Source organism: Hydra viridissima, unplaced genomic scaffold (assembly GCF_058129835.1).
Source record: "Hydra viridissima isolate aposymbiotic clone 2 unplaced genomic scaffold, HvirCarnegie_v1 scaffold_17, whole genome shotgun sequence".
NCBI classification, from domain to species: Eukaryota; Metazoa; Cnidaria; class Hydrozoa; order Anthoathecata; family Hydridae; genus Hydra; species Hydra viridissima.
This window is the reverse complement of record NW_028324316.1, coordinates 3,314,854-3,340,543: the sequence shown is the minus strand read 5'-3', so window position 1 is coordinate 3,340,543 and position 25,690 is coordinate 3,314,854. Positions and strand designations below refer to the sequence as shown.

Here is a 25,690-nt window from a genome sequence, read left to right as displayed (position 1 = left end):
TAATCAGCATTTCAGGAGATGAAACTACTTTTTTCAGTCATTTTGTGTAGATTGTATATCTACTCATTTCAGTGTTTTGAGACATGAACTCTAATTAGCGTGTATCAGTCTGTTTTTTACTTTTACTTTTATTTTATTTGCCTATTCCTGATAAATATTCTAATGATTATAATAATCTAATATTTATATCAATATTTTATTCTTATTTGATATTTATATCTATTGACATTTTTTCAAAAGTACTTAGTTTGTTTCTTATTTTCTTAGTAATCAGAAAACTTTACAACTATTGAAGTACAAATAACAAAAGAATATTAAATGTTTTAATCAACTGGTTGAAATGTCAGAGATTGATCCTGAGATATTATTGGAGTGGCTATCCACAGGAAGTGGTGATGAGCGGGATATGCAAATAATTGCTCTGGAACAACTTTGTATGCTGCTGTTAATGTCTGATAATGTTGATCGATGTTTTGAAAGGTAGTTTTAAATATTAATTTTGTCTTAAAAGGTAGTTTTGATTATGTGTGTGTGTGTGTGTGTGTGTGTGTGTGTGTTGTGTGTGTGTGTGTGTGTGCAGTTTTTATTATTTATTAGGGCTAAACTGTTTTCTTTTTATTTAGTTGCCCTCCTCGTTCATTTTTACCTGCACTATGCCATATTTTCATGGATGATACTTCACCTGATAGTATTTTAGAAGTAACTGCTCGAGCAATAACATATTATCTTGATGTATCTGCTGAATGTTCTCGACGCATTGTTACAGTGGATGGAGCTGTAAAAGCATTATGTGCAAGACTTGTTTTGGTAGACATATCTTCTCGGACAAGTAAAGATCTTGCTGAACAATGCGTTAAAGTTAGTCTTTCTCTACTTGTTTTCCTATAGTTATAAAATGCTTGTCTTTCTCTACTTGTTATCTTATAGTTATAAAATGCTTGTCTTTCTCTTCTTGTTGTCTTATAGTTATAAAATGTTTGTCTTTTATTTTATTTGCCTATTCCTAGAAGGCAGTTTTTTCTGTAAAACTATTTCAAAAGACAAATTACTGAATGCTAGAAGAGGACCAAAAGTTTTTTTGATTCAACTTTTTTTTTTTTTTAGTTAACAGAAAAGCTTTACAAATATGCAGAGAAGTTATAATAAAATATTGCTAAATATACTAAAATATACATTTTAATATATTTAGCAATATTTTATTATAAGATAATATTTAACATTTTATCCAAAGCTTTTTGCTGAAAATGACTATTCGCACTTTTGAAAGGCTTTTTAATCCAATTCATAAAACACAGTATGACTGGTTTTGTAATTAAATGTTACACTTATTAATGTAATTTTTTTCAGCTATATAGTGCTGAATGCATAATGGAAACACTGTGCATTTTTAAAAATAGACTATTCCTTCATAATTTTTTTATTATTTTTTGATATTTCATTAGGTAGATTATTAGTTTGATTAGTTAATGAGATTTTGTTACTGGGGTTCAAGTAAGGTGAGAATATTATTCAGTCATATTGACAATAGCAAACATTTCTTTTGCTCTTCAAAAATATTCATTTTGTTTACTTTATTGTATTTTCAGTGCCATTTCCTCTCAGGTGATAAACTTACTTTTTGAATTTTAAGTCTTATGGAGAAAGCATTGAATTCTATGGAAGTTTTATATTTTTGCTAAAAAACATATTTAGATATATTTTTTAAAATATTTATAAATATATAGATATACTTTTTGTAATAAATTTAGGCAAATTGTGGGGCATATTGTCTTGTTGGAAAATCTTTATACTTGTAATAAAATCAGGATCTCATGCATTAAGCTTTCTTTAAATATGTTTCTGTACTGCATAGGAAATGTTTTGGGGTTGTCTCAACAGTTTAAAAACTAGAGTTAACAATAATTAATTAAAAAACTTAAGACTAAACATAAAGTTTTTTGTTTTTTTAAACCATCCATTGACTTTTGGCATTCCATCAGAAACATTTTTTCTAAATTAAATGCTAGTTTATTTGATGCTTAAAACTTAGTAGTTTAACATTTAATGCCAAATCAAAACATAACGCAAAATGTTAGAGTGCTTTTTTATTTATCATTAAAGTCAAATATCCAGATTCAAAACATGGGTTTAAATTCATTCTTTTAAACTTTATGTTTAAATCCAGCAAAATGGCATATTTGTATTATTTAAGTATATTTTATTGGTCCTTGAATGATGATTGTATGACCTTGACAAAAAGTTTCAAAATTTCAAAAATTTTCTAAAAATTATGTTCATTTTAAATATGAAAGAAATGAAAAAGTTAAAAAAAAAATTAGTTCATGATCAATTGAATTTACATGGATTGAAGCTATGAATGGTAAAAAATTTATGTAACAACAAAATCATTAAAAAAATAATAATCATTTTTCTAAAGCAATTCGTTTTGGCCTTTAAGCAACAAATTTGTTTGTATTTTTAAGTTATCCAAAATTTTTTTGTAAATTTTTGGTTCTTACATTTTTAAAACACAAATAAAATTTAGTAAAAATGTTCTCAAAATTGTTTTAAATACAATTTAAAATATTCTTTTATTCTATTCTAAAATTTTACTGCTTTGAGTTTTTTTTATTCTGACATTTATAACATCAAGGTTACAATTTTCAATTATTAAATATTTTTACAATTAACAGAAGGTATTATATTTTTTGTCAATAGTCAATATTTAGATGGAAATAGTTTATAATATAAAAGCCATCCCAAATATTTTATAATGTGCTATTGGTTGAATCAGAGCTTTTTACTAGTATAGAGCAGAGAGTTTTCAGAGAAAAACAATCCTGCACTATGCAAGATATTCCATATGCCAGTTCAAGCAAAGTGATTTTTTTTCTCTATATATGTTTATATATTTTCTAGCATTTTACACTTTTGAAATTCTCTTTTTTAGCATTTATGTCTATTTTCATTTTAGTGTTGTACCTATTTAAATATTTTAAAATATTTTATAAGATGCACTTGAAATGTGGTGTTTTAGGTACTGGAACTAATGTGTACAAGAGAAGCTGGTGCCATTTATGAGGCTGGTGGTTTGAGCAGCATGCTGACATTTATTCGTGAGTACAGCACTCAGATCCATAAAGACACACTTCATTCTGCTATGTCAGTTGTAGCACGGCTGTGTGGAAAAATGGAAACAACTGATGAAACTCTAGAATCATGCATGGACTCATTATCCAAACTGCTGCATCACGATGACAACTATGTATGCTTATTTTTATATATATTTTATTTATAACATTTACTTTAATAAAAGAATAGTTATATTTTGTATTAGTTTATCAGTTTTGATAAATTTGACCTGGTTCTTCCAGACTTAGTATTAAACAGTCAGACCTTAGTAACTCGCCTGATTTAGACTTTAATAATTTAGTTTTTTTCTTCTTCTTGGCTAAAAATTGTATTGTGAAAAAAAAATGCAACTAAAAAAGTTTAATAATTTTTTATTCTGGACATGGGAGGCAGTAAGTTTTTACAATGTACACTTAGTAGTGTATTACAAATAAATACTTTTTGTGATTATTAAAAATATCATGTTTCATGCTATGCTTTTCTGGTTTTATTACTCAATTTGTCAGGAAGTGAATTTTTTTGCAAATCCTTTCAAGGTCTCAGTTTGTTTGTTTTTATTTAATATTATATCTTTTGCCTTTTGCAATCTTAACACTCTTAGGACCAAAAAAGAGATGCTTGGCGATTTGCAAAAAGGTTTTACAAAAATCCTCAAAGGAAGAAATCTTTGGACAAAGCAATCAGTTTTACAATAACTAGTTTTAGTGGATTGTGAATTACTTAAACAAACAATATTTAGGCAATTCATAATTCACCAAGATATGCTGTTTTATGAGCTCTATTCTACAAGTGTCCCCTAAAGTTCAGCAGCAGTTTAAATCATTTGTGTTTTCTATAGTTGTTTTGAAATCAGGTTAGGTTCATACTTTTTAAAAAATGTTTTCTTTTCTTGCTAAACACGTAACTTCCACCATGTTAAAAAAATTTATTTTTAAATATTTGGTGATGGTTTAAATTTTTTAAGTTTACTAAATCCATTAAGCTTAAGTGTTTGGTTTTTCCATCAATAAAGATAATAATGAGCAAATTCCAAATTTCTGTATTAATTTTTTTTTCAATAAATCAAGTTAACTAAAATTTGTTAAAATTTAACTCTTTGTACCTTTAAAACAGCAAAAGTTTATGGTCTGACATGTTTATATTCATACTAAGCATTAAGCATCAGCATTTGCAAAAAAAATTATTTCTAGATTAATTTCAAGACTTTTTTTATTCTTTTCTTGATTTGTTTAAGAAATATCAAGAAAACTTTCTTTTTATTTTCAATTTTTCAAGATTTTTTTGAAAATATCTTGAATATTTCAATAAAGAAAAAAACCGTTCAGTCCTAGAAAAAATGACAAGACTGAGCCTTGTTATTTCTTGTTAAAAAATTTATTTCAAGACGCAGAGGCTTACAATTCATCAAGCATTTTTGATGTAAGCCTCTGCATGAAATTTTGAAGTGTTGTTTGACCTGTTTTTAAAGATTTACATCAATAAGTAAACTATGTTTGGTTTAGGTTGCTGATTCATCACTAAAATGCTTTGCATGTGTCACTGATCGTTTTATTAGACGTGGTGTTGACCCAGCACCTCTAGCCAAGCATGGACTTACTGAAGAACTGCTTAAAAAGCTAATAAGTGCTGCAGCTTCTTGTAGTTCAAATTCATCCAATAATCTCAATACTGGCATATCAGAGTTGCGGAATAGCTCTGGAAATGTTTCAATAATAGTCAGTGTTCTGTTGATGCTCTGCCGTGGCTCACCTGGTGTAACTCATGTATGTAATTATTCTATTTTTGATTTTTGATCTTCAATCATTTAGTTTATTAAGTGTACTTTCAGAGGTTCAAATAGGATGATTTCCTATATACTTCCATGAGAATGTTTGGATGGGTTTTCATTCTTGAGAATGCTGAAAGATTAGTTGTTGTTTTTTTTGTTTTGTTTTTTTTTAAAGAAGGAAAAAAAAAAAAAAAAGCTTTTTAAATAAAATTTTAATGAAATATTTTTACATACTATTAACTTTAATTTAAAAAAGATTTTTGATACCTTTTTATTTCAATTTTTAGAGGTAAAATGATCATAAATTTACACTTCTTTATTTGTTGAAAAAAAAAGAGAAATTAGCAAATTTTAATTGGTGGCAAACTTTCTTTTTCAGGATTTGTTACGATCAAATCTACTTGAAGCAATTGAAACTGCAATGAAAGGAGATGAGCGTTGTGTACTTGATATAATGAGACTTGTAGATTTTCTTCTGATTCTCCTCTTTGAAGGCAGAGATGCTCTACCCAAGTCCTATCCCACTACGACTCGAAGTCAATTATCTAGTTCAAGAAAAAATGATACAGCTGGTGAAAAATCTCATCGCCACTTGATTGATTGTATACGCAGCAAAGATACTGATGCTCTTATTGAAGCTGTGGAATCCAGTAAATAAGACTTCTTTTCTCATTCTTAAGTTATTATTGTTATTTTAGCTTAAATATTTTTATAATATTATCTATTTAGAAGTTGTAAGAAAAAAAATATTTTCCATTTTAAAATATTATTTCCCTAAGTTAAGTGAACTTAGATTAAGAATTAATTTGAGTTTGAGCTCAAAAGAATTCTACATAACTTTCAAAAGTTACAAGAACTTATAAAAATTGTTTAAAAAACAAAACAAAACAAAAGTAAAACAAGCTTCTATATAATTTAAAGAAAATATGCAATAAATTCTTTAGTGACTCCTTTAATACAAATGCTTTATTTGCTAACAATCTTTTACATTAATAGTTTATAGTATTATTTTCTACTAATAATATAATTTTTTATATTTAAATGTTGGTAAAATTTACTTTCAAAAATAAATATATATATATTTTTTAATTATCAAGATTCATTTGATGTAAATTTCATGGATGATGTTGGGCAGACCTTACTTAACTGGGCATCTGCTTTTGGAACCTTGCAAATGGTAACAGTAATCTTTATTTGTTAATTTTTAAAATATAGATTTTTAAAAAAAAGTTTCAAAAATTCTAATGATTATGTTAATATATTAGTAATGTGTAAAATAGTATTTATTAAGTTTTGATAATATATAAAATTATGTTAACAAAGTTCAAAAACAAATGTTAAAGTTTTTTAACTTTTTATAAAATAGTTGAGCAATTATTTGTTAAATTAGTTGGTATTTGGTTTTTAACATTGTAGTTGGTACATGAGTTTTTGTTTTGATAGGTAGAGTATCTTTGTGAGAAGGGATCTGATGTAAATCGTGGTCAAAGATCATCTTCATTACATTATGCTGCCTGTTTTGGAAGACCTGCAGTAGCCAAGGTACATTAGTTCTACAAAAAATGACTTTATATGCAACACTTTACATTTCATTTATTAGCATAGTTGTTGCATATAATTGGTTGTAATCTTAATTTATTTCATTTGTTCCATAATACTTTTAATAAATCTTACATCACATTTCATATGCTAATCCCCTTTACTAATCAAACAAATTGAAGGATGGAAGTTCTTTAATGTTAAAAGCTCAAAACATTTCAATGTTCATGTGTATAGCTTTGGTATTTTATATATCTTGTCTTATAAACTCTTTGGATACAGGTTCTTCTTCATTATGGTGCTAATCCTGAACTGCGTGATGAAGATGGAAAGACTCCTTTGGATAAAGCCCGTGAAAGAAGTGATGAAGGTCATAAGGAAGTTGTGAAAATACTTCAAACTCCTGGTGTGTAGTTTATAATAACATCTCTTAAAAAAATTTGTTTCCTAAATTTAACTGTTGATCTACCTTAACACTAGAACTACGGGCAAAAATTTATACCTACTTTTACCAAAACCAGTCAAAATGACTGGTTGACAAGTACCAAGTAATTGATTTTGCTAAACATTTTTTTTATGGATTGTCTCTATAAAAATTATTATATCATCAACTTTTTAAAATAAAATATCATTAATTTGGAATATCATTTTTTTTTCTAATAATTTCGCAATATTATTTGGAATATCCATTGGCTGGAATTGATACTAAAATAAAAATTAATCATGAAAATGGGGAGAACTCTAAGGAGACAACTAATAACCGATAGAAAACTGTATATTTTTCTTATCTCACAGATAAAATGAAGTTTTAATCCACAAAACAGTAATATAAACTGAAAAACAAAAATTTTTCACAAAATTGCACAAAGTTCCACATCGAAGATGCACATCGAATGAACATCAACGAATAAATGAGAAGTGTTTATGTAAAGAAAATCAGTAGGTAGAAAAGAAATCGTAAAATTGTTTTGTCTTTATGTTCACTTTTATGTCTATAACTTTGATATAGACCCATCTTTGATATAGTCTAGACTTTGAGGCAGCAGTCATTTGACTGGTGCCGGTATAAATAGGTATAGCACTAAATAATTGTAATAGGAATGCATATTAAAAAAAAAACAATTTACAAAATTTATTACTATCAAATATCTAGAAAAGTCATGCAGTTGTTGTAAAAAAATGTTTATTTGTAATGGGTAATTTTCTTGCTTGAAAATTGAAACCAGTCATTTTGACTGGCTTGGTAGTTCTAGTGTTAATTATGTAATTATTTGGTTTTAAGAAGCAAGTTAAAGCATAATGTAAAAACAGTAAAAAATGATAAATTACAAAAAACAAAAAGAAGTACAAGAAACATGTGTTAAATATTATTTCAAATTTACAAAAAATCTTTTACAACCAAGTATAAGTACTTATATGTGTAATATCTTCTAGACATTTAGATATTTAAATGGATTTAACATTTTTATTTCAAGGTGAGTGGATAGAATCATCAAATAGTATCCAAAACAAAACTAAAGATTCTAATGAAGAAAAAATATCAGTAGTTGAGACTTCAGAAAAAGATGATAAGTTAAAAGGTGATCCAGAAATGGTTCCTGTTTATATGAAGCGATTGGTTCCTGTGTTTGCTTCAACTTATCAGAATTCTCTAGTAATATCAATAAAAAAAGCCACATTGTCAGAATTAAAAAAGATGATTAATTTTATTCCTGCATCTTTAATGGCAGAGTTAGCCTCAGGAAGTGTAGCTGCTCAATTAGCTGATGTAGTAGCAACAGCACTCGCTACAGAAGTAATTCTAGAAAACTTTTTTTGATCTCTATTTTTCCCTTGATCATTGTTTTATCCAATTTAAATCATTTAAATTAAGTTTCTTTATCTCTTCTTTTTTTGTTGATATTTTTTTATTTAATGTTATTTAAAGGGAGATGATGAAGGACACTTTACTGCTTTTCACTGTGTTCAAGATATGATGAGCAAAGGGGAAGGAATATTTCTTATTCATTTTGTGAGGCTTGGAGTGTTGCAAAAAATAACTGAAATGGCAAGCGAAGTAGATCATCAAAATCAAGAGCAGTTAATTGATGCAAATGTGTCCAAAATGGTATGTATAAATACTTTATTTTATTTAGAGTTTTTTTTATGAGAACAAAACATAATCAGAACATGTAAAAAAGATGAAAGTGTGGTATTAATGTTTTGATCTAGAAAAATATTATTTGAAAGTTAATTTAAAGTGATCATTTTATTTTTTAATGTTTGTCTTTTGAATACATGTCTACTATTAGAAGTTTTCTCTTTAAAGGTTGAACCTACTATTCCACTTGAAGATGCAGTTAAGCTACTACATAGTCATGCATATCACTGGCATGAATGGTGCATAGCCAGAGGTCGTGATTGTCTTTATTTATGGAGTGATTTTTGTGCAATAGAGTTATCTAACGGTAGTAATGGGTGGTTTCGTTTTGTTCTTGATAATAAGCTCGCAACAATGTATTCCAGTGGTAGTCCGGAAGTTGGCTCCAGCACTTCAGAAAGTAGAACTGAATTTTTAGATAAATTGCAAAGAGTTAGAAGTGCTATACCATCAACAGTTGTTAGCCAGCCGATACTTTCTTCTGTAGGAGGGTCAACTATAACAGTTGGAAACTGGGCATTAAGTTGTCAGCTGGAAAATCAGTTAAGTATTGTAAATACTGATGGTCAGCAAACTACTATTTTAAAAGAAGAACTTCCAGGATTTTTGTTTGAGTCTAATCGTGGAACAAAACATACTTTTACTGCTGAAACATCATTGGGTATTAAATTTTTATTATATGTTTTCATTTAGGTTTAACAAAATTTTCACAAGTTTTAAATTTATTTTATCAGTAAATTTGTGGTGTTTTGTAGTAGCTTACTTTTAGGTCCTGATTTTGCTTATTCATGGAGTAATAAATCTGGAAAAAAGTTTCAGTCTAAAAAAGATCAAGTTCGCATGAAATTGGCACTAATGGCTCATAATATCTACTGCAAATACTTCAAAAATGCTGATATGACACCACATGGTTCAATAGCAACACTCCATAAGATCAGCAAGAATCTAAACAAATCTTTATTGTTAAATGAAGTAAGTCTGAAAAAGATGCTCTTTTTTTATGGACTGATTGATATTTAGAAGCATTTAATTATTATAGTTTCTTAAAGGAATTAGGTAAAACAGATTTATATAATTATATATATATATATATATATATATATATATATATATATATATATATATATATATATATATATATATATATATATATATATATATATATATATATATATATAAAGAAAAAGTTATTTAAGAAAAACTAACTTTTAAAAATTTATTTTAAATGTTTTTTCTGTGTCTTTAAGGATTCAAATGATAATTACAAAGAGATGCTTCAAAAATCCTTGCAAGAGCTCTCCATATTACTTCAGGAAGAACCCATGCTTTCAGCTTACGAGATTCAAACTAGTGGCTTAGTCACTGCTCTAAATAATTGCTTAAATAAGGTTTGTAATTTCTTACACTTGACTAAAATTGAAGCTTGTAAAAGAAATAGCTATCTTTTTGTTGTTGTTGTTGTTGGTGTTATTTGTTTTTTTTTTGTTTTTTAGTTTTACACATTTTCTGGTCTTAGAGATATTCAAACCATTTTTTAGTTCAAAAAATATTTTCTATAGGCTTTTTCTTCATCTACATTTTTAAAAGAAAATCCAAGTGTGGTTGATACTTTTAAAAAAAATTTCTTTGATTTTCCTGCTGTTTTAAAGGATAGAGACAGGTAAAGATATATATTGGTTTTGCTTAGATTTACCAAAGAGTTGCTTCTCTTGTGAAATTTTAAAATGCAATTTGTGTTTTATAATTTTAACTGTTGATTGTTTTATGGTATTCATTCTTAAAACCTTTTAGAACAAGTTTGGTTAGCCCTGCTGTGATCTTTGTTCAGAAGCTAATTATGGTATTGGAGTCCTCTGAAAAGCTGCCTGTAATAACATATGAAAGCATTGGTGGTGGTTCAGGTTTGCAGGTGAGTAGTTATCTGGTCTTTTTTCTCACTCTATAGCTGTATAAATAGTGTTTTATATCATTTTTGGTCTTTTTTGGTCCTAATTAATACTATCATTACAAAAAGAAACATTTGCATTTTCATAATAAGAGGGTTTATAAGTAAAGAGTTTTTTAAATATATTTTGTGAAAATGATTTTCTTTATATCTTGCTAGATTTTATTACGACGACTTCGATTTAAACTTGATTGTGGAAGCCAGTCAATAAATTTGATTGATAAATCAGGGAGATATATCAAAATGGAACCACTAACAACTGTGAAAGAAGTGGAGAAGTTTCTGACAAAAATGGTATAAAATCATTATTTGTAGCTTGTCATAATATTTTATGTTTATATTCCCTACTACTTGAATTAATCATTCTGTAATAGGTTGCAAAACAGTGGTTTGACTTTGAAAGGCAGTCCTTTTCATTTGTTAAGCAGTTTAAAGAAAACCCTTCACCTATTGTCTTTGAATATGAGAGTGATTTTGATGAAAATGGAATTATTTTTTGGTTAGGAACAAATGGAAAGTATGATGCTTATTCTGTTTATTTGATTGAGAGAATTTATTTCAGTAGAAATTTAAAAAAATGATTAAAATAAATTTCCCTAACTTTGTAGGTCAGTGAAAGATTGGGTCAATCCAGGATCTCATAACATTGTATTAATCAACTCATCAGAAGGCAAAGATCTCCCATATGGTCATCTAGAAGAGATAATTGGTAGAGAGTCCACACCAGTCAACTGCCATACAAATGATGACAAGTACTTATCATATTCCTTTATTTGTGACCTTTTATTATATAAAAATTTTTTTTACTAATTTTTAATTTTTATAATAGGTCAGCATGGTTTTCTATTGAACTTGGAGTTTATGTTATCCCAACAGCATATACTTTGCGCCATGCTCGAGGATATGGAAGGTACTTAATGCTTTGAGCTGAACTAGCTAGCTATTTTAAATATTTTTAAAAGTTTTTATGGTGACTTAAAATAATAAATTTGGATTGTGGATGGAGTTTAAAATTCTATAGTCAATATTTGAAATCAAGCTCTGTTGTATAAGATATATTGATAAAAAGTTTTCTTCTACATTTTTAATAGTTTATTGATTGCATAATTATGTAGGTCTGCTCTTCGTAATTGGTTATTTCAAGCCTCGAAGGATGGTGTTGACTGGTTGACTTTCAAAGTGCATGAAAATGATGAAAGCCTAAAAGAACCAGGGTATATTTTTTTCATTTATACTAAAAATTTGAAAAGTATTAAATCTAGGAGTTTATTTTTAAAAAACTTGAAACAATTTTTAATAAAAATTTGATATTCTATTTAAAGAAATTTCTAACTTTTTTAAATTTTCCTTTTTTTTCCTTATACTTTAAAAATACAAATGTTTCTCATACTTTCCAGTTCTACTGCTACTTGGCATCTTCAGTTACCAGAATCAGTATCTAATGAAATGGAAGGCTGGCATCTTTTCCGTTTGCAACAAAATGGGCCTAATGCAAGTGGGCAAACACACTACTTATCAGTTTCTGGATTTGAAATCTATGGCAAAGTTACAGGAGTGTTGGATAAATTACAAGGCATGTACCTGTCATTTAGTTTTCAAGTTGATTTACCTTGTTTTTCACTTTATAGAAGAGAAATTTATCTAAATTTTTATGTTGATCAGTTGATACTAAAGTTTTTTCTTGCTGTTTTTGTTTTAATCTTAAATATAATTTATCAGTAAGTTTTTTAAATTGCTGTTGTGATTTTCAGCATCTTCAGAATTTGTGTTGCTTGTTTTTTTTTAAAATTTTTTCAATACCTGTTCAACTTTTAAACTTTAAAAAAATCCTGTCTATAAGTCTTCATTTTTATATTTATTAGATTTCTTAAAAGGTAGTAAGTTTTAAACCATAAATATTGATAAACATCTAATAACATTGGTGTTTATTGTTTTTTTATTTAGGTTTATCTCATGAAAGCGTTAATCAAAAGCGACATCGATCTGTTTACCGTACACAAATCCTACGGAATATGGCTCTTAGTAATAAGGAAAGTTCTGATTGGAAATCACTAAGGGAACGTTCCTGTTTTAAATCTAAAGCAAACAAAAATGATACTGGTAAGTTTTTTATAATTTGTATTTATTTTTAGCAAAAGTTCGTTTTGTAAAAGTATAGTAGGTTCAGTATCTTATTGAAAAACAAATTTATAGAAAAAAACTATATTTTTTTGCATTAATCAAAAGCCTATTTATTATTGAACTGATAAAATTATTTCTGTATTCATTTTTCTTTAAGTCAGCACTTTATGTTGATTAGCTTATATCTTTACTCAAAAAGAAAACTAGGAAAAGTTTATTTATATTTTTTATTGTTTTCTGTTTCAGTATTGGTGTTTGTATGTTTTTTTTTGTTGATAGCAAATAATAACAAATAAGATAAATCAAGTTTTCTGAAATTTAATTAAATAGAAAACTTCATGTGTTTAAAACAACAAAATTTTGTAGTTTGACTTAAGCTTATATGCATGCATAATTTGTTATTCTTGTAAAAAAAAGTTAGTAAATTAATTGCATAGCAATTTTCTTCAAATTTTTGCAATGTCTTGAAGGGTTGAAATGAAGGCATGTAAGGTAACACAAATTTTTTTCTCTAATCTTATAACTTTGTATATCTAAATATATAAATAATTATAAATTAGATTAATTTCAAATGACTAATATAGAAGTTACTACTTTATTCATTATTATCTCAAATCTTATAACTTTGTATATCTAAATATATAAATTGTTATAAATTAGATTAATTTCAAATGACTAATATAGAAGTTGCTACTTTATTCATTATTATTAGCTATTACCTGAAAAACAAAATGCTGGTGCTTAACAATTTGAAGATGGGAGACATGAATTCCTGTCTGTTATTTTTCTAAATGTTGGCAAAGGATGACAAAAATCTACATTATTAACAAATATTTACAAAAAATATTAATACTTTAATATTTTTTGTAAATATTTGTAAATAACGTAATACTTAATACTTTTACTGCTTAATTTTACAGCTTAACATTTTTCACTGCGTAATCTTCAATGTGTAAATGTTAGTAGTCAACTGTAAATAAATATACTTTTTAGATTGGGTTGATGTTTCTTGGGCTGAAAATTTCACATCAAAAACTAATATTGAGAATAACTTAAATGTCAAAGTTGTAGATATCTCTGACCCAAATGTTCAAGTTGCCATGTTGGAAGCAGAAAAAAGACATAAAAATGAAAGTAATAAATATCGACAAACAACTTTGGATAGTGCTTTGCGTCAGGTGGTGATGTCATTTGGGAAGCGTTCTTCAAGTGACAATCAATTAGCAGGAAAAAAAGACATTTTGCAATCTAAAAGTACATCTAACAGAAATGAAGATCAGCAACAAGTACAGATAGGGTCCCGCTTGGATATAGCAAATTTACAGTTTTTAATGGCTGTAGAAGATCTACTTGATTCATCTTCTTCTGATGTTGTTGCCAATGCATTAGTAGAAGCTGCCTGCTTGCGTGTTGATCAGCTTAAGACTGCCACAAAACCCTTCCGAAGTAACTTATATTTATCAAAAGGCCAACCTACACCTACAGCTGAAGGTTCAAGGGAAAACTCATTACCAGATACTGGTGGAAATACTCCTTCTCCAAACACACCACCAAATGGGAACATATCTGAATCAATTGTAGAAAATCTTGATAATTCTGTGGTGAAATCAGCAACAGTTCAACATTGGACAGATATTATTCAAAAGCAAGAAATTAACTCAGTTTCTAATGAATGCCTCACACAAATACAAAAGATGACAGCATCCATGTCAAATGTTTTGGATTCAATGAGGTTAAGTGATGCTTCTAAAACTGCTGGAGATATGGCGGATGTATTTGGTACTGAACGTGGTGCTGACTCATTTTCAGTTGCTGAGAATAATTTTTTAAATGATAATCAACACCCTTTAGACTCAAGTGTCTTAGATCTTTTAGCTGAAGCAAATGAGGCTAATTCTGAGACTGATGAGGAGGCAGAAGTTGATGAAGAGGCAGAAGTTGATGAAGAGGCAGAAGTTGATAAAGAAGGTAGTAATGAAAATATTGTTGAAGTTCATAACAATGAATACAATATCCATGATAGGGAAATTATATCTGATAGAAAAATAAATGAAGTTATTAATAAAAACGCTCACCAAGATGATTCTGGTAGTGATGAAAAAAATGTATACCTTGTAGATGAAATGTCTGAAGAAAACATTAAATCTGTTTTGCAGCTTCTTACTAGTGAGCCAACAAATGAGGATGGTAATAGAAGGATAACAAATTTGCTCAACGATGGTATGAAGAACTCACAAGAAAAGCAATATGCTCAGTTAACCATTCAAACTTCTTCTGAGAATGAAAAACTCAATACGAATGTTTCAAATTTAGTTGAAGAGACTTCTGTCAATGATGAACCTCAAGTAAATGCTGATGAAAATGGAAGCAAAGAAATAAAACAGCGTTCAATTAAAGTATCAGAAAAGATTAATGAAATTGTCAAAGAGTTTGAAAATAAAAAAACTGCCATGTCGATAAAAGTAAGTCCAAAGGTTTCTAAACAGAATCTAGAATCATGTAATACAAATAAAATTCAGCTGAAATCTGTAACTAAACAAAAGCCAAGTGAGGTAGAAAAAGGAGAAGATCTATGTACTTTAGAGGAAATGCTGCATGACCATTCAGAAAAAATAAATCCAAAGAAAACAATTAAGGAAAATGAACCAAGTGTTGCAGAAAAAGAAAAGGATGAACAAGATGAAAATGACATGTAAATTTTAGTTCTTTTTGTATAAATGTTTTTGTTTTTTACATTTGTATTTTATTAGTTTGTTATTAGCTTCAATGAAATAGTTTTTCTTATGATGTGGCTATTTATGTTGAAAAAATTCAAGTAATATTGATAATTTATTATGTACAGTGTTGAAGATATGGAGATGGATGATGATAATGAAGAAGATGAAGATGAAGAGTTTGATGAGGATGACATTGAAAATGAAGATGATCAAGAAGAAGTCTATGAGCCAATGCATGTGAGATTTTTAGTAAATCTGTTTACTAAATCATCTATTTACTAAATCATTATTTGCTAAAAAAATCTCCTAATATTCAAAAATCTGAATTTATATTTTACTTCTGTCAATGATTTGAATATGTTACAATCATTTAAATGTTACAATCGTTTAAATATGTTACAGTAATTTATAACTAAACTTAGTTAATTGTCTGTTATGATTTTCTCTTTACAACTCTTAAGGGTGGACGATTAGAGCGTCATTATGATCATCAACGAAGAATGTGGGACAATGATCTTGTTATAAAATGTCATCATAATGCGTTGGTCCCTGCATTTGACCCACGCCCAGGTCGAGTCAATGTTCAGCAAACTCAAGATATTCAAATCCCTGATAATGGTAACAGTTTCTGCTAATGTTTTCTTAGACTAACTAGAAAAATTAACTAGAAAAATTAACTAGAAAAATATATATATTTAAAAACAAAAGGCTAAAACTTCAGTTATAAACCTTTTTAAGCCTCTAGGCATGTTGTTTTTTAAGCCCCTAGGCAAGCCTTGCTAAACTGAGTTCAGAAATTGTATTTTGCTATGCAACAATCTAAAGATGGTTTTAAAAGGAGAAAGAAATAATAAGAAAATATAAAATTTAAACCTTTTTTTTCTCTCTATTTTTAGTGGATGAATGTAGAAAATCTTTAGCGAACGAAAGTTCTGACATCAGGCTGTTTCTTCGTGGTTTATCCAGTGCAAGTGGTCAAGAAATTGAAATTCCTCTTGACAATCCAGATGCTACAGTGTTTTCATACTTACAGACATTAGTCTTACATGGAGTTACAGGATCAAACATCAATGATAAATTAAGAAAAGTGTGGGAACCAATATACACGTCAGCTACTTTTAACATTCATTTCCTTTCTTCTACATTTTTTAAAAAGAATTTTTTTTTCTTTACATAACTATGTTTTTGTTGTTTATAGAATAATATACAAACCAAGGGATCTAGGAAGCAATTTAACAGATGACAACAGTATTGAAAGAGATTCAGTAATTATTTTTAAAACTTATTATCTTTCAACATTATTAGTTTGTTTAATTAAAACAATATCTTAAAGTTGCACATTTAATTTAGATTATTTCATATATAACCATTAATATTCTAGTGTGTTTATTCTTCAAATATAAAGTGGACAGTTGATTATGTAAAAGGGAATATTGGTAGCTTGGAGCTGCCTAAAAGTGATGTCATTAATTATTTGCAACAAAATGGTTGTCATGAATTCTTAAAAAAATGGAAACTTGTTGGTAGTACAAGAATTTGTCGAAGACAACGAAACTGTGCAGCACTATATGCAGCTTATAAGGTAGTTTTAATGTTAGTTTGCTGGTCATCAGAGATGATTAGTTAGTCTTTTATAAATGTTTTTTGATATTATTGTAACATTCAAGAGCAACCTAATTGTAGTTGATACTCCATGTCGTTATTAATTATTTGTAGGATTATGCCAAAAATAAGCTTTATGAAGAATTTGAGAATCCTGGTACAGAAGATAGTAGTATTAAAATCAAGCCGTCTGGTCAAAAATCACTTGAAGACATAGCTACTATTCATCATGTTCTTGATGTTATCAAGTCAATGTTTCGATTGTCTGAAGAGATGGAGTATGCTGGTAGGTTTTATTATTTATTATTATTACTTGACCTAGTTAGCTGCTTAAAAAGTTATTATCCTTTAGTATTTAGTTACAATACTAAGTTTTAAATCAAAGTTTTTTATCTTTTTTTGGTTTTTATGTCTTATTTTATATTTATATTTTTATGAAGATTTTAAAAAAACTGTTTTAAGAATTATCTTCTCTTTCAGAAGAAGAGCGTAATGATGCAATCGCTGAAAATTATCTTTCTAAAAAGCTCACAAACAAGTTGATGCAACAGATTCAGGTTCAAATGAATTGAGTTATTGTTGGTAATCATAAGGATTTGGTTAGAAAAAATTTTTACAAACATTTTTCTTTCATGTAGGATCCTCTTGCTTTAACAACAGGTTCTTTTCCACTATGGTGCGAATATCTAGTAATCAATTATCCAATGTTGTTTCCATTTGAAACAAGAAAACTCTTTTTTAGGGCAACTGCATTTGGATGTTCAAGGTTGAAACTCTGTCTTTTACCTATTTTTTTTTATTTCAAACTTTGAATTTTATTTTTTTAAAGTGTAACCATTTTTATAAAAACAGATCTATCGTGTGGCTTCAGAATATGCAAGATGCTGCCCTTGAGAGGTCACGAGGACATCCGACTCGTAGACTTGAAACACAGGAATTTAGGCTTGGCAGGTTAAAGCATGAGCGTGTAACTGTACCACGAGGAGAAAAGGTATAATTTTTATGTAAAGAATAGTGTAATAAATGTTTGTCTTTAATTGGTACTTTTTTGATTAGATGATTTACTGCATTTCTATTATATTAAGGGCAAGTTTAAGGATGCTTGAATTCTAATCCAAATATTAAATTATTCTTTTCAGCTCCTAGAAACTGCTATTAAGTTGATGGACTTTCATGCAGAACGTAAAGCCATCTTAGAGGTGAATTAATTATTTTGGTTGACTTACATCTTAATTGTGATCTGTATTTTTTTGAAAATTAACTTTCTGTCATTTCTTTAAATGTAAAGTGCTTGTTTTTCAATTGACTTTTCTATATTGAAATTAAAAATGTTTGATTTGTTTTTGAGAATGTAGCCAATTTTTTAGGTTGAGTTTGAAGGAGAAGAAGGCACTGGCCTTGGTCCAAGTTTAGAATTTTATGCCCTGGTTGCATTATCAATGCAACTTAATGATCTATCACTTTGGGTGACAACAGATCAGTTATCTTTGCATATAGATGTACGTTATTAAATTTGTGTTTTATTTATGTTTATGTCGTATGAATTACTACTTTTTATTGTTATTATTGTTATTATTTTTACTATTGTTGTTGTTGTTGTTGTTGTTGTTGTTGTTGTTGTTGTTGTTGTTGTTGTTGTTGTTGTTGTTGTTGTTAACATTTATTATTATTATTATTATTATTATTATTATTATTATTATTATTATTATTATTATTATTATTATTATTATTATTATTATTATTATTATTATTATTATTATTATTATTATTATTATTATTAATTATTATTATTATTATTATTATTATTATTATTATTATTATTATTATTATTATTATTATTATTATTATTATTATTATTATTATTATTACATTAATTTTCAATTATTATTATTAATTGTTGTTGTTGCAGTTTATTAGATGCTGTTTTTTCTTTTTCTCAAGTGTTTTGAGTTAGGGGTTTAAAACTTTATTTTTAAGGATTCGGAAAGGCTAGTAGAAGTTAATAGATATTGCTTACATCCTCATGGTTTGTTCCCTGCCCCGTACCCTCAAAATTCTGAAAGAATGAAAGAGATATGCAAATTGTTTGCATTTTTTGGAATTTTTCTTGCAAAATGTTTGCAAGATAATCGTCTTGTGGATCTGCCTCTTTCTCAGCCTTTCTTTAAAATGCTTTGTGCTGGTAAAGGAAAATATTCCCATATGTCCAGAACCTTATCAAATGCATCTGACTTAAGTGACAGCATATATACTGATGGTCTTCAAAGTATTGATGAATCTTCTGATGATATTTTTGATACAAAAACTGAATATGTTGAAAAGCTAGACTCTCACTATTTTAGTGATGTTCTCACAGAAAATGACTTTGAACTAATCCATCCAGATAAGGGTGGCTTTATAAAAGTTCTTCGCACCTTTATAAAAAAACGAAATGCAATATTAAGCGAGAAAGATTTAACTAGTGCACAAAAAAGTGAGTTGCTAGAAAAGCTAATGATTGTTACTGAGCATGGACACGAATGTAAACTTGATGATCTTGGGTAAATATAATTTATTGTGTTTTACTCATGAAGTTTACATAAAACAACTTAACATTTGATTTTTAATTCTTTTAACAATTCTTTTTTCTTCCTAAGCCTTACATTTGAATATGTTCCATCCTCTACGGTATATGGATTTCATTCTATAGAGCTAAAACCAGGTGGTGCAAATGAGGTAATATACTAATTTTCAAAACAGTCCCTTATCTAAAGGTGTTTACTTTTTTTATTCTTTATAGTTTAATTCTTTATAGCCCGTTACTGAAGAAAATGCGGAGGAGTACATAAGATTACTTATAGATTTGGCAATGCATCGTGGGATTGCTCAGCAGCTTGAAGCTTTTAGAGGTTTTTAACCATATTTAAAAGTTTTTAACCATATTTTAACGTTTTGTTCATCACTTCACTTACCATTAACATTTTGTCTTTAGCTGGTTTTAATAGAGTGTTTTCAATGGAAAAGTTGCATACTTTTAAACCAAATGAACTCCAATTGATGCTATGTGGAGAGCAAAATCCTAAATGGACGCGCGAGGAGTTAATGAATTTTACGGAACCAAAATATGGGTATCATAAGGAAAGTCCTGGTTTCTTGCGCTTTATAAACGTGTTATTGGACATGAACGGAAAAGAACGTAAGGTATAAAAAAATGAGACTAGTTTACATTCTATTATTATTATTATTATTATCATTATTATTATTATTATTATAATTATTATTATTATTATTATTATTATTATTATTATTATTATTATTATTATTATTATTATTTTTATTATTATTATTATTATTATTATTATTATTATTATTATTATTATTATTAATTATCATTATTATTATTATTATTATTATTATTATTATTATTATTATTATTATTATTATTATTATTATTATTATTATTATTATTATTATTATTATTAATTATCATTATCATTATCATTATTATTATTATAATTATTATTATAATTATTATTATTATTATTATTATTATTATTATTATTATTATTATTATTATTATTATTAATTATCATTATTATTTTTATTAATTATTATTATTATTACTATTAATTATCATTATTATTACTATTAATTATTATTCAATTAAAATACCACGTAAAATCAATTTTCTTTTTGCAGGATTTTTTACAATTCGCTACCGGTTGCTCTTCACTTCCTCCAGGAGGAATATCTAATCTTCATCCTCGGTTGACGGTTGTTAAAAAAGAAGATGAAGGCGATGGTAGCTTTCCTTCTGTAAATACTTGTGTTCATTATTTAAAATTACCAGAATATTCTTCAGAACAATTATTAAAAGAAAGACTCCTCGCTGCTACCAAAGAGAAAGGTTTTCATCTTAACTGAGCTTAAAAAATAGCAATTAATAGCGAGTTTGTACGCCTGGTCCGAATTTTCTCGAAGAATGTAACTACTAATCCATTACTAACTATGTATGACGCTTATTGTATATTTTGTGTTTTTTGATAAAACAAAACTGAACATATTTTTATTATTTGATGATTATTCGTTTTCGAGCTTTATTCAGAACAGTTCAAGATAAATATTTGAATTATGTTTAGTACCTTCAAGAATATTATTAGGTAGTGAAGTGCGATGCAATTTTTTCTAAATAACAAATATTAAAGTTGTTAATATTGGTAGAAGCAGCAATGGTGGTGCATTTGGAATTTTTAGTATGGAAATAGTTTTTGAACCAAACATTTTGAATATTCCTGAACCCAAAAAGCCATCAGGTGTAAGCGTAAATTTTTTTTATGGTGGTGAAGCCATTCCTCTTAAAAACTATTTAATGAAACCATATCCACAAAACAACCTAAGAAGTAACCTTAAAAGTTAGAATACATAAATATCTTCTGTTGTGTGCACGTTGAATAATATAAAATACACATAATCTTGCAGCTGGATGGATTTATGTAGTAAATCACATTTAGTGAAATAGTTACCTTCAGTAGCCAATAAAACAGAAGTAGGCCTCGTTGCTCTTATCTCCTTAAATGAAGGTGAGGTATCCTAGAGACACCAATAACTACTGACATCTTCGATTGAATCAGCATCTAAAATTTTTTAAATATTTTAGACTCAAAAATTTTATCTCCATTTTACTTGAAGACAAGATCATCATAAAAATTTTAATCATCAATTAAGTCAACATTTACTTTTGTAAAATATTCATTTCGAAAAATGTTCTTGAATAATGTAGCACTTAAGAATTCAAAGCACGTGTATCAAACATGGTGTCCATTAGAATTTATTGTTTTCAAATTCATTGCCGCAGAGTTAGTAGTTTAGAATTGGTAGTTTTTTTTTTATGTAAAGCATTTATTTATAAGACCAATCTTTAAAGATGAATTTTTATCTTTAGACATGAATAGTAGATTTGGAAAAGTTTCATGTTTTGAAGTTGCTAAGAATAATCACAGTAAAGTAATACAAATTTCAGGAAATGTATGCGACAAATTATTTGTGTGAATTGTATGGCATTTGCGTCAGTGTTCATTACTTCACAGTGGAGAAATAAAACGTTGTTGTAATTGATACAAGTAAAAATAGCACACATTTAAATCCTACATATTTCGTAGTTGAAGTTTTAAACTTTTTTGTTAAATTCAACTTTTCCAAGTTAAAAATAATACCGAAAAAGTAAATGAGACCAATCTATGGTCAATTGCTCAGCATTATAATTATTGCCATTTCAATAAAATTAGATTTAATTTTTTGGGGTCTTAAGGGTTTAAATTAGAAAATGTCTGATTCAATTGATTAAAATTTAAAGATAAATACAGTGATTTCGATAACTGACGAAGATAACTACTGGGGCAGTTTTTAGAGCATCACCCTTCATTCCCTATTGATACTGTACCTGAAAGAACATCGCTTCCGTAGTTATTTCCAACTGTATCACTCACAATAGTTTATTTATAAAAATTCTCGTGAGTTTTTATAACTAATTGTAACTTAACTCGTTTGCAGTTATTTTGCTTAAAAGTGGTTTCAAGATTCCGTAATATTTAAAGCATGGCTTGGTTTGTAAATGCGTTGTGAATTTCCCTGTGGTAAATTTTAAGTAAAAATGAATTAAGTTGCTAAGCAACAATGCTACTGTCAAAATTTTGTCCCAAGTTTATAACATTAAATTAACCATAATTAGCTGGACAGTTCTTTAAATGTTTTTGAATTTTCGGATTAGATTAGATTCTTTAGAAAATGAACAAGGTTAGTTATTTGATTTTTGATAAATTGGGGAATTTTTTTGACTATTGCTTTACAATCTTGATGTTCCTCTTTTTTTGTGTAGTTCTTCTTGGTATTGTGGGTATTTAACGTGTACTTATCGACCTGCGATTATGTCAGGGTTTGTTACTACACTAATTGGGCTCAATACAGACCGTCACCGATGAAATTTTTTCCAGAAGATATAGATGTATCGCTTTGTACACATATTATTTATGCTTTCAGTCGAATAGAAAGTGGTTAGCACAATTATTATATTAACTTTTATTTTAAACGGCGCTTTAAAGAGATTGATAGCATGACGTAGTCTCTACATTATTACAGGGTCCACAAAGGAGTTAGGGGGTGAGGGCCTGGAAGGCCATGGGCCTGTAACTTTTAGTAAAGTAAATTTTGTTTACAGTAGCAATTGATCGTTTTTCACCTGCTTTTTAAAATTATCAAAATCAAAAATAATTAAACCACTGCAGTGCATACAATTTTCACCATTTCAAGTATTCGATAACGTGGCCCCCTTACTTAAAAAAGTGTTGCGTTGTTCTTGTATTACAATTCTTATCTCAAAGTTTTAAATAAAAATCTACTTTAGAAAAGAAGCTTGATATGTTTGAATGGAACGACGAGAAAATGTATGCTCGCATTATGGACTTAAAAAAAGTTAACCCAAAACTAATCATATTATTAGCTGTTGGAGGATGGAGCCACGAGTCTGGTTGTACGTAAATTATTTAATCATATGTTTTTGAAACTTGAGGAGCACAAAACTGTTTTCTTTTACAGAAAATAGTTCTAAATTTTATTTTTTAAGCGACCTCGCCATTTTCCATCATGGTCAACAATAATCAAAACCGTATAAAATTCGTTAAATCAGTGGTGAAGTTGCTCCGAAAAAATAATTTTGATGGTTTTGATCTGGACTGGGAATTCCCGGGTGGAAGAGGTAACTCACCGGCAAAAGACAAGGAAATGTAAGTATGTTAACTACAATTGAGATAACACAAATCAAAATTACTTTTTCTAATTATATAGAATTAATTACCCAAATATTTTTAAAATTACTTATTTAGGTTTACGGTTCTTGTGAAAGAGCTTGCAACGGCCTTTGAAAAAGATGCGGCTGAAAGCGGAAAACCTGCCTTGGTACTAACAGCTGCTGTTGCTGCGGCTTATGATGTCGTTGATGCGGGTTATGAAGCTAAGGAGCTTGCTAAATACCTTCATTTGTTACACATTATGGCTTATGATCTACATGGTACTTGGGATAAAGTGACAGGGCATCACGCAGCACTAACCAATGATGGGGGTAAATATTGAAACTCAAATGAAATTCCATTTTAAAATTTATACAAATCTATTTGCTCCAAACTAATTGTAAATGTACAATGAAATATGCTTGCTGATTAATATAGTTCTTTTTAAAATCTTAAAACAATGTAAAGCAAAAAGCGAAGAGTAAATAAATATGATAAATAAAAACTCTTTATTAAAAACCTTTTTTTTTCTTTTGGTTTTAGGAAAGTCTCCTAAACGGAAAGAATACACCGTTACTTATGCAGTTGAGCATTGGATTAGCAAAGGCTTTCCACCAAACAAAATCACTTTGGGTTTAGCAACTTACGGACGCTCTTTCTATTTGGAGGATGCTGATGACCACGGCCTTTCTGCAGACATCGATATATCGAAGAAAGATGATATGGCTCCAAAGGGATCGTTCACAAAAGAAGCAGGACTATTAGCATACTACGAAATTTGCTCAATGGGATTGACTGTTGTTCATGATAACAAAGCAGGAGCTCCCTATGGTTACAAAAATACTGTGTGGGTGGCGTACGATGATGCGAACAGTTTGACAAAAAAAGCCACACTATTGATTAAAGGTAGTCCATTATTCATCTTGGAATTATTTCAATTTCTCATCTTGAAAAGTCTTATTTTCTCATTTCGTCTTGCAATAATCTTATTTTGAGTTCTCAAAGAAGTTCTTAATGTAGGTTCTTCTTAAGTAATAAAGTTTCTTCTCAAGTAAAGTCTTAATGCATGTTCTCTTTTTTTCAGGTAAAAATTTGGCAGGAGCAATGTTCTGGTCGTTAGATATGGATGATTTTAACGGTAAACAATGCGGTAAAGGACGATATCCGTTGTTGAATGCTGTAAAGGATGCTTTAGAAGGTAAATCAAAAACAAATGGTAAAATAAATCCTGAAGAAACATCTTCAGGGGGTATTGTGATACCAAAGGCAATATATAATGGAAAATGCCATGCAGTAGGACTTTGGAAAGGATATCCTGGAATGGATATATGGTGCTTTATCAATTGTCCGAAAGGAATATGTCCAGTGTGCGCGTGTGCTTGTTAATTTCTGTTATTACTATTACGAATTCAAGCATCAAAGTTTTTTATAAAAGTTTGATTAAATATATGGGAAATTGTTTGTACGTAATTTTATCGTAATGAGACGTTTTTAAGCATGTTTTTGTAAAACTAACAAGCGATTTTTTATGCTATGATAAAATCTTAACTGAAGACACCTGTTAATTTGTAAAAATAAAGTAACAGTTTTAAAGTATTCAATGATGTGTTAGATTTTTTTTGATATTGTGGTAATATTGGATATTGGTAATATTAACACTAAAGTTGGTTTTTCCAATTATAATATTATATTAGGTGATAAGGAGTACGAAGGTACTCAAGGTTTTTGGGAATTTTTTATGATGAAAAACCCAAATGAAAGAATATATACAGACGAAGATTATAAAAATTATTCGGAGATTATGAAAAGTACCTATGTACTAAAAAGAAATAATGCAAAAGATGGTACAACAAGACTTGACTTGCTATTAGCAAGTAAAAAGGCTGTTAACACAAGATTAAGGAATGAAATTGTGCCAATATGAGATGAGTTGAAAAGGCAGCAAGTTTTTTATACAAATTCTTACAAACAAATAATGAAAATTTA

The 25,690-nt window shown here is 28.2% G+C and overlaps 2 protein-coding genes across 3 annotated transcripts; both read left to right on the top strand.

Moving 5' to 3' along the window:
- Positions 1 to 247: 247 nt before the first annotated feature.
- Positions 248 to 20,994, top strand: LOC149877114 (E3 ubiquitin-protein ligase HECTD1-like). Of its 2 annotated transcripts, none has more exons than XM_090074538.1 (39): positions 248 to 480; positions 624 to 858; positions 3,017 to 3,244; positions 4,614 to 4,874; positions 5,259 to 5,529; positions 5,977 to 6,056; positions 6,323 to 6,421; positions 6,701 to 6,824; positions 7,894 to 8,213; positions 8,346 to 8,525; positions 8,727 to 9,219; positions 9,328 to 9,530; positions 9,806 to 9,946; positions 10,118 to 10,218; positions 10,350 to 10,467; positions 10,663 to 10,797; positions 10,878 to 11,020; positions 11,112 to 11,255; positions 11,333 to 11,413; positions 11,619 to 11,717; positions 11,901 to 12,076; positions 12,448 to 12,603; positions 13,618 to 15,316; positions 15,467 to 15,578; positions 15,803 to 15,959; positions 16,238 to 16,448; positions 16,540 to 16,606; positions 16,723 to 16,923; positions 17,058 to 17,229; positions 17,427 to 17,500; positions 17,582 to 17,709; positions 17,796 to 17,934; positions 18,083 to 18,142; positions 18,311 to 18,442; positions 18,921 to 19,483; positions 19,580 to 19,658; positions 19,738 to 19,831; positions 19,915 to 20,123; positions 20,622 to 20,994. In XM_090074538.1, exons 1-39 carry the CDS (start codon positions 341 to 343, stop codon positions 20,844 to 20,846), a joined length of 8,250 nt encoding a protein of 2,749 aa, XP_089930664.1. In that variant the 5' UTR covers positions 248 to 340; the 3' UTR covers positions 20,847 to 20,994. The 2 variants fall into 2 exon arrangements, with proteins under 2 accessions (XP_089930664.1, XP_089930663.1); XM_090074537.1 differs by having other exon boundaries at positions 17,424 to 17,500.
- Positions 20,995 to 23,557: 2,563 nt separating this feature from the next.
- On the top strand, positions 23,558 to 25,180 carry LOC145183187 (acidic mammalian chitinase-like). The gene is made up of 4 exons (XM_080058520.2): positions 23,558 to 23,701; positions 23,801 to 24,036; positions 24,248 to 24,610; positions 24,789 to 25,180. Exons 1-4 carry the CDS (start codon positions 23,562 to 23,564, stop codon positions 25,088 to 25,090), a joined length of 1,041 nt encoding a protein of 346 aa, XP_079914646.2. The 5' UTR covers positions 23,558 to 23,561; the 3' UTR covers positions 25,091 to 25,180.
- Positions 25,181 to 25,690: the final 510 nt, after the last annotated feature.

What these genes read in the sequence shown, in the direction of transcription:
- LOC149877114 (XM_090074537.1), top strand. Translation starts at nt 341, where the DNA reads ATGTCAGAGATTGATCCTGAGATATTATTGGAGTGGCTATCCACAGGA. An exon ending in GAAGACCTGCAGTAGCCAAG is followed by an intron (nt 6,422 to 6,700) that starts GTACATTAGTTC and finishes CTTTGGATACAG; the next exon opens with GTTCTTCTTCATTATGGTGC. An exon ending in GAACAAGATGAAAATGACAT is followed by an intron (nt 15,317 to 15,466) that starts GTAAATTTTAGT and finishes TATTATGTACAG; the next exon opens with TGTTGAAGATATGGAGATGG.
- LOC145183187 (XM_080058520.2), top strand. Translation starts at nt 23,562, where the DNA reads ATGGTCAACAATAATCAAAACCGTATAAAATTCGTTAAATCAGTGGTG. An exon ending in CCGGCAAAAGACAAGGAAAT is followed by an intron (nt 23,702 to 23,800) that starts GTAAGTATGTTA and finishes TTACTTATTTAG; the next exon opens with GTTTACGGTTCTTGTGAAAG. An exon ending in AGCACTAACCAATGATGGGG is followed by an intron (nt 24,037 to 24,247) that starts GTAAATATTGAA and finishes TTTTGGTTTTAG; the next exon opens with GAAAGTCTCCTAAACGGAAA.